Genomic DNA, 15,618 nt, shown 5'->3' with positions numbered 1-15,618 from the left:
AAGGCACGGAGACTGAGAGGGTTTAGAATTGTCAGAAATGGCTTCAGAATTGTCTTAAAGTCTTACATTATAATGAGACAAAAGGAACATTGGCAGAGTCTACTGATCTAATTCAGAATTTTTTCCAGTTTAAAGTACTAATTTACTTCTGTGTCACTGTACTAATCTAATCATGCGTGCTTTTGTCATTCTTGTAGGTTAATGTATCTACAACCATAGTAAAGATATCAAACCGTTCCAGCACAAAAAATATCCCTCCTATTTCTTTTTATACTTACATAAAACCTGCCTTTTTTTCTAAACCTTTTTTTCAGTTCTTCAATTGGGCTAGTTGTTCCTTTATTATTGAGTTGTAAGAATTCTTTATATATTCTGGAAAAATACTTTAATAATTATACCTTGAAGTGTACATTAGAGTAGTTTTTAGTTTTATGCTACTGCTATCACTAACAATTTTCCATTTTTGTCAGCTCCAAAGGAAATCTCATGATTGTTAGCAGTTATTCCCCATTTATATCTCTCTTTAGTATTAGCCATCACTGTTACTTTTTGTGTGTTTATTTGCCTATTTTGGATAGTAAATTTAAATGGAATCATACAGCCTTTTGTGACTAGATTCTTCTGTATTATAATTTCTTTTCTCTTCTTTGCTTTTCTTCCCCCCCCACACCCCCAAGACATGGTTTCTTTTCCTGATATCCCTAGCTGTCCTGGAACTCACTTTGTAGACCAGGCTGGTCTCCAGCTCACAGAAATCCACCTTCCTCTGCCTCCCAATTGTTGGGATTAAAGGCATGCACTACTGTACCAGGCTAGTGACATGTTTTCAAAGTTCATTTATGATGTAGCATAAAGGAGCTTAATGAACTATATCACTGTATTAATTTCATTTCTGTTGCTAATGATAAAATGCATGACCCAAGAGCAACTTGGGTTGCTCTTAGGAACTTAGGAAGAGGTTGTGTGGGAATATGTGTTCTATATGGAACTGTAGTTGCAGAGGTTTACAATGGTTGTACAGTTCCAGTCTGAAATGATAGAGCAACAGACAAGAGGAGTTGGAAGGTTGTTGGTCTCATCTCTCCACATGGAGAAAACAAAGAATGTGACCTGGAAATGTGACAAGTCTGTAAACTCTGAAAGACTACTTCTACTAACACACTTCTGCAAGGTGTTCCACATCCCTAAAGTTCATACCACTCCTCTGCAGCCAGTACTTCCAGTGCTCAAATGTATTAGTGTTGTGCAGTGTTTTATTCTTTTGACTTTTGGGGGGCCTGTCACCCAGCTCCCAAGTAAACATGCATGGAGGCCTATTTTTATTTATAAGCACCTGTCCTTAGGTTGACTTGTTTCATTTTTTAATAGATTTTTATTGAGCTCTACATTTTTCTCTGCTCCCCTCCCTGCCTTTCCCATTCCCTCAACCCTCTCCCAAGGTCCCCATGCTCCCAATTTACTCAGGAGATCTTGTCTTTTTCTACTTCCCATGTAGATTAGATCTATGTATGGCTCTCTTAGGGTCCTTATTGTTGTCTAGGTTCTCTGGCATTGTGGTTTGTGGGCTGGTTTTCTTGGCTTTATATTTAAAAACCACTTATGAGTGAGTACATGAGATAATTGTCTTTCTGGGTCCGGTTACCTCACTCAATATGATGTTTTCTAGCTCCATCCATTTACCTGCAAAATTCAAGATGTTGGGTTTTTTTTTTTTTTTTTTTTCTGCTGTGTAGTACTCTGCCTCCCAAGCACCGGGACCTAACTCTGTCCATCGTAATAGTGTTTCCCATTTTTAATGTGGGGAAAAAGCTCTCTTTTTAAACTAATTCCTCCCTTTAAGAATTCCCAATTGCACACAGACAGAATATTGTATACATAATAAATAAATAAATATTAAAAAAAGAATTCCCAATTGTTTTACCCAGTCTGGGATTAAAGATGTGAGCCACCACTGCTTGGCTCTTTCTCTTTTCTCATGTAGCCTATGGCGGCCTTGAACTCACAGAAATCCATCTGCCTCTGTCTCCTGAGTGCTGGGATTATTGAGGTTTATGTTGGGGTGCCAGTCCCCCTAAACCACTCAGGATTCAGAAGGAAAGCTTTAGCAAGATGACTTAAAAGGTCTGAGCATAAATAAATTAACTCACATAAGTCTTTTTATCATATTCTATTTATTCTTCCTATGGTTTCGCCAGTGCTATCTAGTGCTATAAGTGTTCCTCACCTGTCCCTTGCTGTTCCCTTCCAATGTTCCCTCTTGATGTTCCTTTTCAGTGCTCCTTCTAATCCCACAAGGTTTTCGGTTTATATACCCATACAGATGTAGTTAGCAATTCTATAGGCGATAACAACGGTACTAAACATGCATTTCTTTGGGCTAACAAGATGGATGGGGTACTATGTCTTAGAAGGGGCGTGGCTGTGAAGCTCCCCTGTAGAGACCAGGAGGATTAGGATGGGGCTCTAAATTAGTACAGAATTCTAAGAAGAGAAAAAATAATGTGTGTTAACTATATTTGTGTGGTTAATTAAGCTAGAGTTCATAATTGGTAAGTGTAGAAAAAGAGGGAGGAAAAATGCTGGAGTGTTGTGTACTCTCTAAGCACTTCCAGTGACTGCTAAGAATACAGTGCTGTGATAACCATGGCAATCAGTGTAAGCCATGCAGGAGGAAAGGGGTTGGCACTTGGCCCCTGGTCTGTGTACCAGGGTGCTGTGGGGGTGCTGTATTCACTGACACCCAAATGTGAAGGAATTCTTTCTCTGTGTCTGGTTTAGCGATCTCAACTTTTTCCTGTATTTCTGTGGGTAAAGGCACAAACATTTAATTTCCTAGGTTAAGATCTTATGTCAAGTGAAAGGTAAAGGTAAGTACAGAATATTAATAACTTGTTAGGGTAGAGCAAAGATTACACCTTCTGAGTCTGCAGCTAGAGAATTCAGGGCCATCCAGACCTGATTATCAGTAAGAACAGGCATGCGGTCTCCCCTACTCAATGCCCATCCCTGTTGAGGTTCTTGTGTTACCAAGTTTGCAAGGATAATCGTGGGGGACTAGTTTTATGTAGATTTTACTTTGAGGATGAAGGCTTGGCTGAGTGAATGCTTTCACACCAGGGCCCCACAGTGTGGGATAAGGTCACCCAGTTGCCAGTACAGAAAAAGTCATGTTTAAGGAATGATTTATGCGTTGCTGAGATGTTTCAGATTGAATCCCATTTGGGAAATGGGAAAAGTCATGGCCTCACAAGATTTCTACAAAATTGACAGCAACTATTCCCAAGCAGGTGTTCCTGAAGCTCTGTAAATCAGGTTTCTCATTGGAATACACTCCCATGAGTTTGGCCAGTGATCTGTCAGCTGTACTTTTACTGTTTAATGCTTGTGGCTCACAGCAATTAAAGGTGTGTGCCACCACTGCCTGGCCTCTATGGCTAAGTAGTGTGGCTAGCTCCATTCTCTGATTCAGGCAAGCTTTATCTGTTAAAGCACAAACAAAATATCCCCGTAATTTACTCAGTTATTGTGTGTATATGGTTTTAAGGCTGAGCACTCTGTAGACAACCAATAAGAGGGCTCTTCCTGAGAAAGGTGAGTTTTCCTGCTCCCAGCAGTCCCCCGCAGTCAGTAGTCGTCTGTAGTTCTTTGTCTAGGAATGGGACCCCCAAGAAATCTTTTCTTGTCCATGGTGACGTGTTCATTGACGCTGCCATTGTCTGGTCTTTTTTTTTTTACAACTTTTTCTAGGAGAGACTGTCTCACAGTAGATTTTCTGATGTTCTGGCTCTTGCATTCTTTCCATATCTTCCTCTATGATATTTACTGAGCCATAAGTGCAGTGTTTTGATAATTTTTAAACTTTCTCTTTGTGTGTGTAAATTTTATTTTATTTCATTTTTTAGAGCTACAGAGACTTTTGAAGTAGAAAGTCTGCGACCTCCCCGGTTCTTTAATGAAGATGGAGTTATCCGACCTTACAGGCTGAGGGATGGTACAGGAAATCAAATGTTACAGGTAAGTGAAAAAACGTCTTACAAACTAAAATCAAATATGAAACTTAGGGTGTTTTAAAATAGTTACACGATACCTTAAAAATAGATTAGACTTTTATTTGTCTTATTTAGCTCTATTTATACTTTTATTTACTTAGGCTTATTTACTATAAGATTCTTTTTTTCTTTTTTACAGGCCTCAAAAAGTTTGATATGAAAACTGTTAATGCATGACTTTGCAAGTGAAAGCCAACACTAGATTTTAGTCTTTAACTTGTACAGACTCTGTGAATCTGTTTCAGTATTTTGAATATAAAGAAAGGATTTTTGTATTGGTAACTTACGTTAAACCTTTCCATAGACCATTCTTGGTTCTGCTTTGGGTATTCTAGATCTGGTCAACACCGATATGCCTTGTACGCCTTTAGTGTTGATAGTGTATATTTAGCTAGTTAGGTTTTTCTATTTGGGGTACTTCTTTCATCTTTCATACCACTACTAGTTTTTATATTAATATTTATATTTTATATTAAATATTTATTTCTGATTTATTCATGAAGGAAGGAAAAACAAAACTCAGGAACACTGCAACTACAGATCATCGTGGTTCCTAAGCATTTTGAGAATGTTAGTAGAGCGTTGTGGGATTTGCTGCACAGTTCAGAGCAAGCAGAATCTTTTAGTAAGGAGATACAATGTGTGGGACAATATCTGAGTCAGTAGTCTGAGGCTAGAATAGTTTGTCAGCTCAGACAATGTCATTACTTGATAACTCAAGTTATGGTAGAAGTATCAACTCATACCCCAGGCTATCTCATTGTCAAGTTGTTTTGGTTTGGAATACTAAAGTAAGCCATTTGAAAATAAGGAGTCAGCATTTTTATATTTTTTAAAATATTCATAATAATAATAAACTGTTGAAACATGGAGTTTTTCAAGTTTAAATAACCAGGATAAAAAATTAAAACTTTTACTATTTTACTGTTGCATGTAAAGTACATATTATTTCATTAAGTGTACATTCCATCTCCTCTGGGTCATCTGTTTAGTGATTTAAAATATACTGTATCTTTTAAGTTCAATATTTAGTAAAGTGACTTTTACCTTGATTTTTAGTCCTATTGAAGTGCCAAAATAGTTTCAGATTATGATAGAATTGGCAGTCTCTTGGGAGTTGTACCTAAAGAGCATGTTCTGTAGTCTCTACAATGAGATTATTCTTCATAGACAGGAAAGTTACAGGTGTCACCTCTGGCTAATCCAGTTGAAGCACTTCCATCTTATATCTGCCTGCTCTTTTAAAGAGGAATTAACATATTTTTACTATATTGAAAATGCTTTTCAAAACATAATTAAAAATAAGAATGTTTCTCAAGAACTATTTTAATACAGTTGCTGCAAAATAGGGATTCATAGTGAAGAGAATTTAGAAATAGACTATCCTCATTATCCAGGGACAGATTATACCAAAAGTTTCTGATTGATAAGATTTCAGTGGGAAGGAAGTTTATTCCACACCATAATTAATTGTTTCTTTGAAATTTAAAACCATGAATTTCTACTCATCACATTTAAGTATGCATATTATTTTTATTAGGCCAGTCTTTGATAAAGGTTCTGTTTCCAGTAAATAAAATACCATAATCTTTTTCAGTTTTGTGTATTTTTTTTCAGATAAGCACATTATTAACTTACAGGAATTTAAGATGTCTTATTTTTTTGCAGTTATCACTGTTAGTTTACAAATGTAAAAAGTTAGTTTATGTTCTGGTAGTAATAGTGCTTTCCTAAGCTAAAGCTACTTTTCTAAAATTTAAAAATAAAATTTCTAGCACATTTGTTAATGAGATAAAATACAGAATAAAAGTGGTAGAGCAAGAACCCCGAAGTTGGATCCTGAGCACTGCATCATCCAGCATGGTGTTATCCAGTGCATGCATCCACATGCGTGTGTGTGATCCACTAGTTGGAGGTGGAGATAAGAGGATCATAAACTACATAGCAAGTTTGAGGTCAACCTAGAATAATGAGACCCTGTCTCAAAAAATAGGATTGTAATCTGCCTAGATTTCACCTAAATGATTTAATGACAGTGCTTTATAAAAAGTTTGTTGCTTTCTACTTTCTAATGTTTCTACTTTTAATCTCTTTTTCTACAAAAAAAGGTTATCTGTGTTGACTAAAAGACGTATGCTTGCTTATACATAATATAAATATAAAATATATTCATTTTATGGCATTCTAAGAAGCAGAATATTATTTCAATGCTTCCTAGAAGTCAATTAAGTGACTTGTAAAGAAGTAGAATAATCTTAATATATTCCTAGAACACCTTATTGATACATGAAACCATGTCTGACATGAGTATGTATGTAGAAGTTATCTTTAGGCCTGTTAAGTTCTAAAGTATTAATACCTACAATTACAGCATGGATGACAGATGAAAACTCTGCTTTAAAATTTCTATAACACCTAAACATTTCATAATTTTAACATGTTTTTCCTGCAGTTTTCCATACTTAACTAACCTTTATGCTTCTTTTTCCTTTGCCATGCTGACAGAACATTCAGGTCTACAGGGAATGGATTATGGCTCACAGTAGCAGTAGTGAGGAGGAGGAGGAGACTTAGTCAGAGCCCAGTTGTTAACGTTCATATGCTCCTTACCATTCCATTGAACCTTTGTGTGACTGTTGTCATCACACCAGATGTCCATTTTTAGGAACGTAAACACTGTTTTCTTATAAAATGTTTTTCTGAACATCATGATGGAGCAAAGTTATTTATTTACACACAGGCAAATGTTTTTGTCAGTTAAAATGTAGAGCATATCATATATTATGAATTTGCTTTTATATATCCTCGCTCTGTGTCCCACGGTGTGTTGTTAAGAACTGAAGTCAGACTTAAGTGAGGTTTTAATGTTCATGACTTCTACTCTAAATCATCTGCTTATTTGTTGACAAAATACTTTTTTTTATAAAACGTTATGTGAATTTTCTGGACCGTAATGAAAATAACATTATTAAGAGAAACACGAGTGGGTGGGAGGAAGGACAGTAATGCCGTTCAATGTTTTGTATGTGTTTAGCACTTAAAGCATTTTTGTCAAATTTCTTTTCATAATAAACATACATAACTTGAAGCTGTGTGGATTTGTTCTATTCCAGAATCATCTGAGTTTAACTATTATATGAAAACTCGTGATTTGTCATAGAAAATTAGTTATAAGTATGCTCTAAAATCTTCCATAGTTATTTTAATGTTACTTATTTCCTCATACACTTCTGAGACAGTGAGCAGTTTATTACTTAATTTACATGTCCATATATTGTATCCTTATTAAAATACTATGAATTAATTCAGAACAATAGAATTTATATAATAAATCATAAATTTAGACATTTTTCTGAATGTTGTGAAGAAAGGGCATCTTTTGTCTCTGAGTTTTACAAGCAAATCTATTTTATGTTTTGGTATTGAATTCTTTTTTAAACAAATACAATTCTCTTGTTCTTCTTTGTAAAGATAATTGATGTGGTAAAAACAACAAAAAAGCAAATGCCCTAGAAAGATGAATTGTTATAGTCACTGTAGTGCATAATCACCTATGACAGCTGTCTTTTGATCAGTAAAGGAATAAGGAATATTTACTTTAACTTGCACTAAACACTTTGAACTTACATTAAGTTTTAGGAGATAATTTGCTAATTTTTGAGGTTTCTTTTCAACTCATGATTTGATTTCTGCATTTACCACGTTTTCATTCCTATAAACCACTATCTTCTATGCTCTTTGAAAGTGACAAACCCGCAAGAGCAGAAAGGGACATCTATCTAGTAATTAGCTCTTTGTCTTTCCAGCATTCAGTCACATTAAAACAAAATCAGGGTATGTATAGCAAGACCTAAAAATAAGCAAATGTCAAAGAATTTGTTGTTTATACTACAATAATAGTCTTGGAAATATGTAGATTAAAATAGTGACTATTCTGCATCACACTGAATTTGTTTTACACCTGCTACTTCCTAACCCGTAGCCAACATCACAAAGCTGCCTCTTCTGCTAAAAAGCTGGATGAACACAATAGTCATACTTTGTGTGCATAAGGAAGGAAAGGTAGAGAAATTTCTTAATTTCTGATGTTGCAGAGCATAAGACCTTTCTCAGAGAGAAATGCCAAACTCGTGGTTTGCCAGACATTTGCCAACTTTTCCTGTGGGCAATCTGTGTAGCTTATTTCTGTGGTTCCAATATCATGGAGATGTTGTTCTTGTGTGTGTGTGTGTGTGTGTGTATTAAAAAAACCATTTATTTACTTTTTGCCTTTTAAAGAACAAAATTTTCAGACTTTTTCTGTAAACATTAGGTATCCTAGTATTATGGGATTTATTGTTTTTGTTTTTTTTAATTGTTTTTATTGAACTATATGTTTTGTCCACTTCCCTCCCTTCTTCCCCTCTCTCCTTCTACCCTCTCCTATCATTCCCATGCTTCCAATTTATTCAGGAAAGCTTGTCTTTTTCTCCTTCCTATGATCTATCTATGCCTCTCTTAAGGTCCTCTTTGTTATTAATATTTCTTAACTATTAAGAATTTATCTGGCTGGAGAGATGGCCGGAAATGTTTTCAAGCATCTTTAATCACAAGTACTAATTGGTTTTCCAGTTTTGCTTTTTGGAAAGCACTGCTTTTATCATCGAAAAGTTTAAGACTGAAAATTGCTCTTGTTCTATCCTATTGTCATCTTGGTTGGAAGTGTAGAATTGGAAACAAGTACTATTTTGTTCTGCACCTACCCAACATAGAAAAAGAGTTCACATTTGAGTCTTATGAGGTAAATAGTTCCTTTCTTACTGTTTTAAATAGTGTCTGTCCAATAGGAAAGTCTGTGGGAAAGCAATATTTAGAGCTTATTTTGTAATACTGTACCTTTTTATATAGCTTAACTTTATGTTATAAATTTCTGCATGATCTTTGCTTGTGTGAATAGAATAGGAATGGTCTCTCTTCCCTGAATAATTACTATTGGGAATTCATTATTCCCAGTTGTTTCTCCCTTGTGCTTGAATACCATACTGAAAACTGGCAAAATAAAAAAGTCCTAAAATTGTGTACCTCAAAACGATGTATAGGGTTGGTTAATTTTCTAAGTGCTGTTAAGTGAAATCAGTTAGCACTCACAATACAATTAGATGAATAGAAATCCAGAATAACATTAGTAGTTTTGATATTTATTTGAACCAAGAAGCCAAAATAAATGTCAATTCAGTCAAACTTACAAATTTTAGCCTTAGGGCCTACCAGGATGGCTCAGTGAGTAAAGGCAGTGGCTGCCAAGCCTGATGGCCTGAGTGTGATCCCTGGGACCCACATGGTGGTGCCCTCTGACCTCCAAACAGGTACACATAGGTAAGCACACACACACACACACACACATACACACACACACACACACACACAAATATGAAATCATTAAAAATATTTTTCATTGATGAGTGTCAGTTTTAAGTTCATGTTATAAAATGAATAAACTGGAATCTTGTAGATGTCTTTTGACTGTGGCATCTCATACTCGGTATGAAAATATTGTACTTATGTCCTAAGGTCATGCACACTGAAGAATATTGCTGTCATTGCTACTGTTTTGTCTAGCTTATATTCTATGGTAAAATTCCATATTAAACTTTGTTATACTAATGGAAAGAGGATTAGAACCAGCTACCCTGTTACTGAGTCTTTTTCTGCGGCATCTTCAAGCCTCAGTTTTATAGATTTTCTTGCAAATGAATATCATAGTCTCCAAGTGTTAAAGGTCCAAGAGGTTTAAATAAAATGCTATGAAGTACATTTAATTTAGATAAGTAAGGGTGGTCATGTTAAAAGAATGCTTTTTTTATTCATGATTCTCACCTTGCTCCTTTGTAATAAATGATCAATTAAAAACATTATACTTAATTAAATCTAAGTCATTGAATGAACAAGTAAAAAGCATTAAAGGAAATCTTGAATCAAAAGATAATGAAGTACATGATTCAGAATAGATCTGAATTAGGGAACATATTAGAGTAATTTATGATTTTCATAAATTTGTGACTTTATTTTAATGTGGTAAAGCATTTTCATATCCATAATTACCTCTCAGTATGGTAAAGTCAGTGTAGAGAATATTCAGCAATTACTGTCTACAATGTGCCTTCCCGTGTCAGTTTTACAACAAATGGATAATAATTCTGTAACTCTGGATTTTAATGTAGTCCTCATATATACAAATTTAATAGTGAAATAGCAACAAGGAATCTCTCTTAATTGAGCTGCGCTATTCTTGAGAATCTTATTTAGTGTTCGAAATTTAAGGCAGACAAAATAGTAGATAAATTATTTTTTTACAAAAAATCAGACCAGAGTTTAAGATAAGTACATATAATTTGATTCTACTGAGAATATTTTGTAAGTTGTCATTTATCAGTAATCTGTTATCTATTATGTCTACAAAGATTTTCTTACTGTATTTAATAAAACTTGGCAGTTCTGTGAATGTATAGTCTTAGAGACTCTAACCAGGTGAAAAACGTCAGAGCCTATGTAACTGCAGCACTCGGGAGGCGAACCTGGATATAGAACGAAATCTTGCCTCAAAAATACCAGACTGGTAGGTAGATTCATTTAGATTAATAGTCGTTTCTGTAAAGCCCAAAGTCCTGCTCATGAGTGATTTCACCAACATTGATTCTGATAGAAAACTTTCATAGCTGATATGAAAACTCTGTTTTTCATAAATTTCATAAATTCTATTTTCACATTTGTTAAAATAATATTTGTTCATTAAAGAAAAGTGGGGGATGGGAAGATAGCTAAGTGGGTAAAGCTGCTGGTTGCAGAAGCCTGGCAACCTGAGTACAGAACCAGACAAGGTGGAGACAATAGTGCAAGCTTGGCCTGGCTCACAAGGTGGAGTGAATGATCCATGTTAAGCAAGGCAGAAAGACAAGAGCAATCCTTGGAAGGTGTCTTCTGATCTCCATACACACTGGCGTGTCCCTCCCCAGACAGTAGGTACACATCTTCCCCGCCCCCTCTCTCTCTCTCACACACACACACACTTACTTACACAAAACTTTTAAAGTAAGAATGGACAGAAAAAGATTATCATTTGTATTCTTAACCATATACAGGTTATTTCCTTTTTAACATGATTCATATGCATAAATTTCTATTTAATGTTTTTATTACAAATTTTTAACAGGATTATTAACTTCTAAAAATTAAAAAGTTCTACTTATCACATAATTCCCACATATGTGATGCCTAGACTTAGGTCTTAGGGACACAAATGGCTGGTTGACATTTCTTGTTCTAAAAAGTTTCTTCCCCTTAAAATCCAATCTCCTGACCTGTTAGTGTGAGAGTGCCTGGCTCCACCGTAAGGTCCATACTGCCACTGTATGTAAACATTGAGACCTGAGTTGTCCCAGGATGGTAGTGCCTTCTTTACCATTTCAAGTGTTTTAAATTTAGTCCATATTGTCTTTGAATTCTTTACAGAGTTGTGATAGTTGCTATTGTGCAAGCTGTAGGAGGGAAGCTGCTTTTGTTTGTTGTTATGTCTTTTCTTTCAGAAATTACAGGTGTTTAATTAGCTTCAAACACTGGCTCGATAGCCATGGAGGATAAAGCACCTTCAGCATCGTGGTCTTTCATTTTACTTCAGGAAGAGAAATGCAGTTTATTTGGAAGAAAGGGCTTAAAAATAGCAGTCAGAGCACAGAGAGTGCTGGGCACTCTTCTTCTGGCTTCATCGAAAGTCTTGAGTAAGTGGACAAGAAGTAGGAGACATGGCTTATTTAACTCCACTCTTCATTTTGTAGCTTTCTCTCTCCAGAAAGTTATTCTGAAAGGAAGGGAAAACTGAAGAGAGCTGCATTTTTCTCTAAGCTCATTAGGATTTGTCTGGAGAAAGCAGAGCTGAGGACAGGGCACTGTCTGGCTTGGACGCACTTCTGGTTGCTCCTCTAGCAGTGTCACACCTAGTGATGGGGAAAGCTTTCTGAGCTAGACTCTGAGGTCATTTGTGTCTTCTCCTGAAGTGATGGCTCTCCTTAGAGATTGTTCCATTTGTTGTTAATCTTAATTGAAAATTTATCAATTTAAATTACTACCTTAAATCCAGAAAATAAAATAAGACTAGTTGACTTCTGAATATTTTTAAAATTTGTTACCACTACAGTTGTTATGCTTGCAAATATAGTAAGAACAGGTAAATAGTATTGTATAGAAATTCAGTCTATATTAATATTTTTAAGCCCTTGAATGTTAAGATCACATAGGCTCCATTTGCACTTACTTTACCTCTTTTTTTTTAACCTAATAAGTACTAATTTAGAAACTCTTCAGCCTTAATTAAGCTAAATGTGCTAAATTCTGCACCCAGGCTTACAGCCCATGATGCCACTGTTTACTTGCGAACTTTGCCTTTATCTGCTAGTTTCTGTGAACAGACAGGTTCTCTCATGGGGGAAGCTACCACATTAGTTGTAGGAGCACTAGTATTATGAAAGGTATTTTTGTTTGCTAAATGGAATAATTTTTATTTGGGTCTCTTATTCATCTAAAAATCATGTAAAAAGAAATACCTTTTTTGTTTCTCAGTTAAGTCTTTAAGAGTCAAATGACATTGATATCTTAATCACTTATCATAATTCTAATGGGTTATATAATAACCTACCACCCATAGGACCCCTTGGGCAGTACTGTGGAGAAATAGACACTTAGATATGTCTGAGGCAGTTGCTATAGTTAGAGATCTAAGGTACTAGGGGCACCAGGATGAGAGACTAGATATTTCTTATGAAATTAACTTTTCTGGAGTAAGTTGCTAAGCTACTCTGAACTTTAAAATTGCCCAAACCAAAAAAGATGTTACATGTGTATAATTGGATTTTTAGCAGCCTGATTTGGGACCATGATTTATGTTTAAACTTTAAACCACAGTTTAAATATTCTGTGTTCATTTGTCTTTGTTGAATCCCTGTTATTTGTAACTTGGATTTTTTGTTTTGTTTTTGTTTTTTTTTTTTGGGGAAAAAATGGGGTTAGAGTGCTTCAGACAGTAGTGAAAAAAGTTTCACTCATCACTCATAAGCTTAATTATTCAGTGATAGCGATTAAATGCATGTCGTGGTAGAGGCTAGCTCTTAATGTAATGGTCTTCACACTCCCCCCTGCTCCTTAAAATGCAGGGCTCTCCAGAGCTATAGGAACTGAGACACAAAGTACCCTTCTCAAGAGAATGATTTGGAAGTAAAGGTACTTCATGAACTTTAAACCACAAAACAAGGACAATTGTAGTGTTGTGCTCAATTATTTTGATATTAAAAGTTATTACTTGAGATATAGCAAGACCTTTTGGGTCAGGGCTTGGATTTCTGAGCCAAATATACCTTAATTTAGTTTTAACCTTTCCTTTTACTAACTTTAATCTCTGATGCCTGTCTGTCCTCTGTTTTAAAACTGGATGCAATATGTAGCGTCACTTGTCTTGGTATTGTTATTAGGATTAAAACAAGTAAGATAGTGGATGTGATTATTATTAGTATGCCTAATAGACCTCTATTGTATTTTTATTATTCCAGATGAATACCATTTATGCTAGCTCTTGGCCACCATTAGTAAACTATGTATTCCTCCTTTGTCTCCTCTTTGCCAGGATAAAAAGCATCATTAAGTCTCATCCTTTTTCTTTCCTTTCAAGGTTAGTAGAATAGTTATAATACAATGATATTTCTGCATACTCAATGTTTAAAATAGAAACAATAAACTCATTTGGACTGTTTCTAATTATACATTATTAGAAAGAAAATGCTATTGTTATTTCAAATATATATATATAGGAGGTATAAATAAATACTGATGAGTGGATGTCCTGTTTGAAATGCTTTAATATCTCTGCACTTTGGGGCTGGAGAGATGGCTCAGAGGTTAAGAGCACTGCATGCTCTTCCAAAAAGTTCAATTCCCAGCAACTACATGGTGGCTTACAACCATCTGTAATGAGATCTGGTGCCCTCTTCTGGCCTGCAGGGATACATGCAGGCAGAACCCTGTATATAGAATAAATAAATTTTTAAAAAGAAAAAGAAAAATTAACATAAAAAATAACTGCACTTTGTTATTTTTCATGCACATACTGCTTTTAGGATGTGTTAGGTGGTCTAATAGTTGGCTAGGAGCAGTACATTTAGCTATTTCAGGAACATAATTCTTTCCTTGCCTTTCTGTTCATTGTGTAAGAAAGCGCTGAGCTTTGAAGTCCTTGTTCCTACCATGGTTCATTTCAGAGCTTGATCGATACCTTCTTTTTTAATCATGGGTTTAAGTTTCAAATTAAGTAACAGTAAAACATTTTTTGAATCTCTAAATGCTTAATAGTTCTTAATAATCATAATATTTACCCCAGTTTTCTCTAAAGATAAGATTCTTGTAAGAACAACATCCAGTTGCCTATCTTTTTCTTCCTGTTCCTTCCTCTCCTTCACTCATCTCTTTCCTGGGATAGTCTTACTAGGTAGTAGAGGCTGACCTGGAACTTGTGAGGAAATCAGGCTGGCTGTGTCATCCTGTTAAGTCCTGCTATTACAAGTGTGCACCACCTGGCTCATTTTAATATCACATCTTGCTATCTTTATTGTTTATTTATTTATTTAGGGTAAGTTTTTTTGTTTGTTCTTGTTTTTGTTTTGAGACAGGGACTCTCTGTTGTTCTTGCTGTTCTGAACTCACTGTGTAGACCAGACTGGTCTTGAACCCACAAAGATCTTCTTGCTCTGCCTCCCATGTTCCCAGGTGTTGGTATTAAAGGCATGTGCCACCATTCCTGGCTCACATGTTGCTTAAAAAACAAAACAGAAACCTCACATGACTGTGAAACACTGTTCTAAGAGAGTCATGTATTTTGATCCTATTTCAATTTGGTTTAGGATTATTCAAACTACCATAGGAACTTGCCTTTTTCCAAATTCAGACAGGAACTTTTTCCAACAACCATGTGACATGTTGCCTATAAATTCTGACATACACAGTGAATGCAGTTTTAGTTGTGTTTCTATTTCTTTTATAAACTCCCTTAATGATAAGTAATTCATATATGAATCCATAATTCATTAATGGATAAGGCAAAATTGCTTTTCATTTATCACTATACTACTGAAAAATAAGGGTCACATGTCCTAAACCTACTGGTTGTTGTTTTGTCCTTGATACCAAATACTTAGTATCTAAAGCGTCTATATATTGGTGCCTAACCTTTATTGTACTCATTTTATTTGTTTTGTTTTTTGTTTTTTCGAGACAGGGTTTCTCTGTAGCTTTGGAGCCTGTCCTGGAACTAGCTTTTGTAGATCAGGGTGGTCTCGAACTCACAGAGATCCACCTGCCTCTGCCACCCAAGTGCTGGAATTAAAGGTGTGCACCACCACTGCCTAGCTCATTCTTTTATTTTACATGGTATCTGAAGTTATTGTAGTGGAAATTTTCAAAACTAGCATGTTTAGAATAAAACAATGTAGGATTTTGACCTGTTGATCTAAAATATTTACTTAAATTCAGCTGCTTAAAGAGCCTGCCTCAG

General features: G+C 35.3%; 1 protein-coding gene across 3 annotated transcripts in view; it reads left to right on the top strand.

The window, feature by feature from the left end:
- Vps13a (vacuolar protein sorting 13 homolog A) overlaps positions 1-15,618 on the top strand; it is a 210,967-nt gene that overhangs the window by 185,378 nt on the left and 9,971 nt on the right. For 2 of the 3 annotated variants that reach the window (XM_038349800.2, XM_038349819.2), the window contains one exon: positions 3,903-4,014. In XM_038349800.2, coding sequence (XP_038205728.1) covers positions 3,903-4,014 — 112 coding nt within the window. Of the gene's footprint in view, positions 1-3,902; positions 4,015-4,188; positions 7,091-15,618 lie in introns of those variants that run through there. The other variant, XM_038349809.1, reaches the window with a different exon arrangement.

Source organism: Arvicola amphibius, chromosome 1, assembly GCF_903992535.2.
Source record: "Arvicola amphibius chromosome 1, mArvAmp1.2, whole genome shotgun sequence".
NCBI classification, from domain to species: Eukaryota; Metazoa; Chordata; class Mammalia; order Rodentia; family Cricetidae; genus Arvicola; species Arvicola amphibius.
This window is presented reverse-complemented; position numbering and strand designations above follow the sequence as displayed.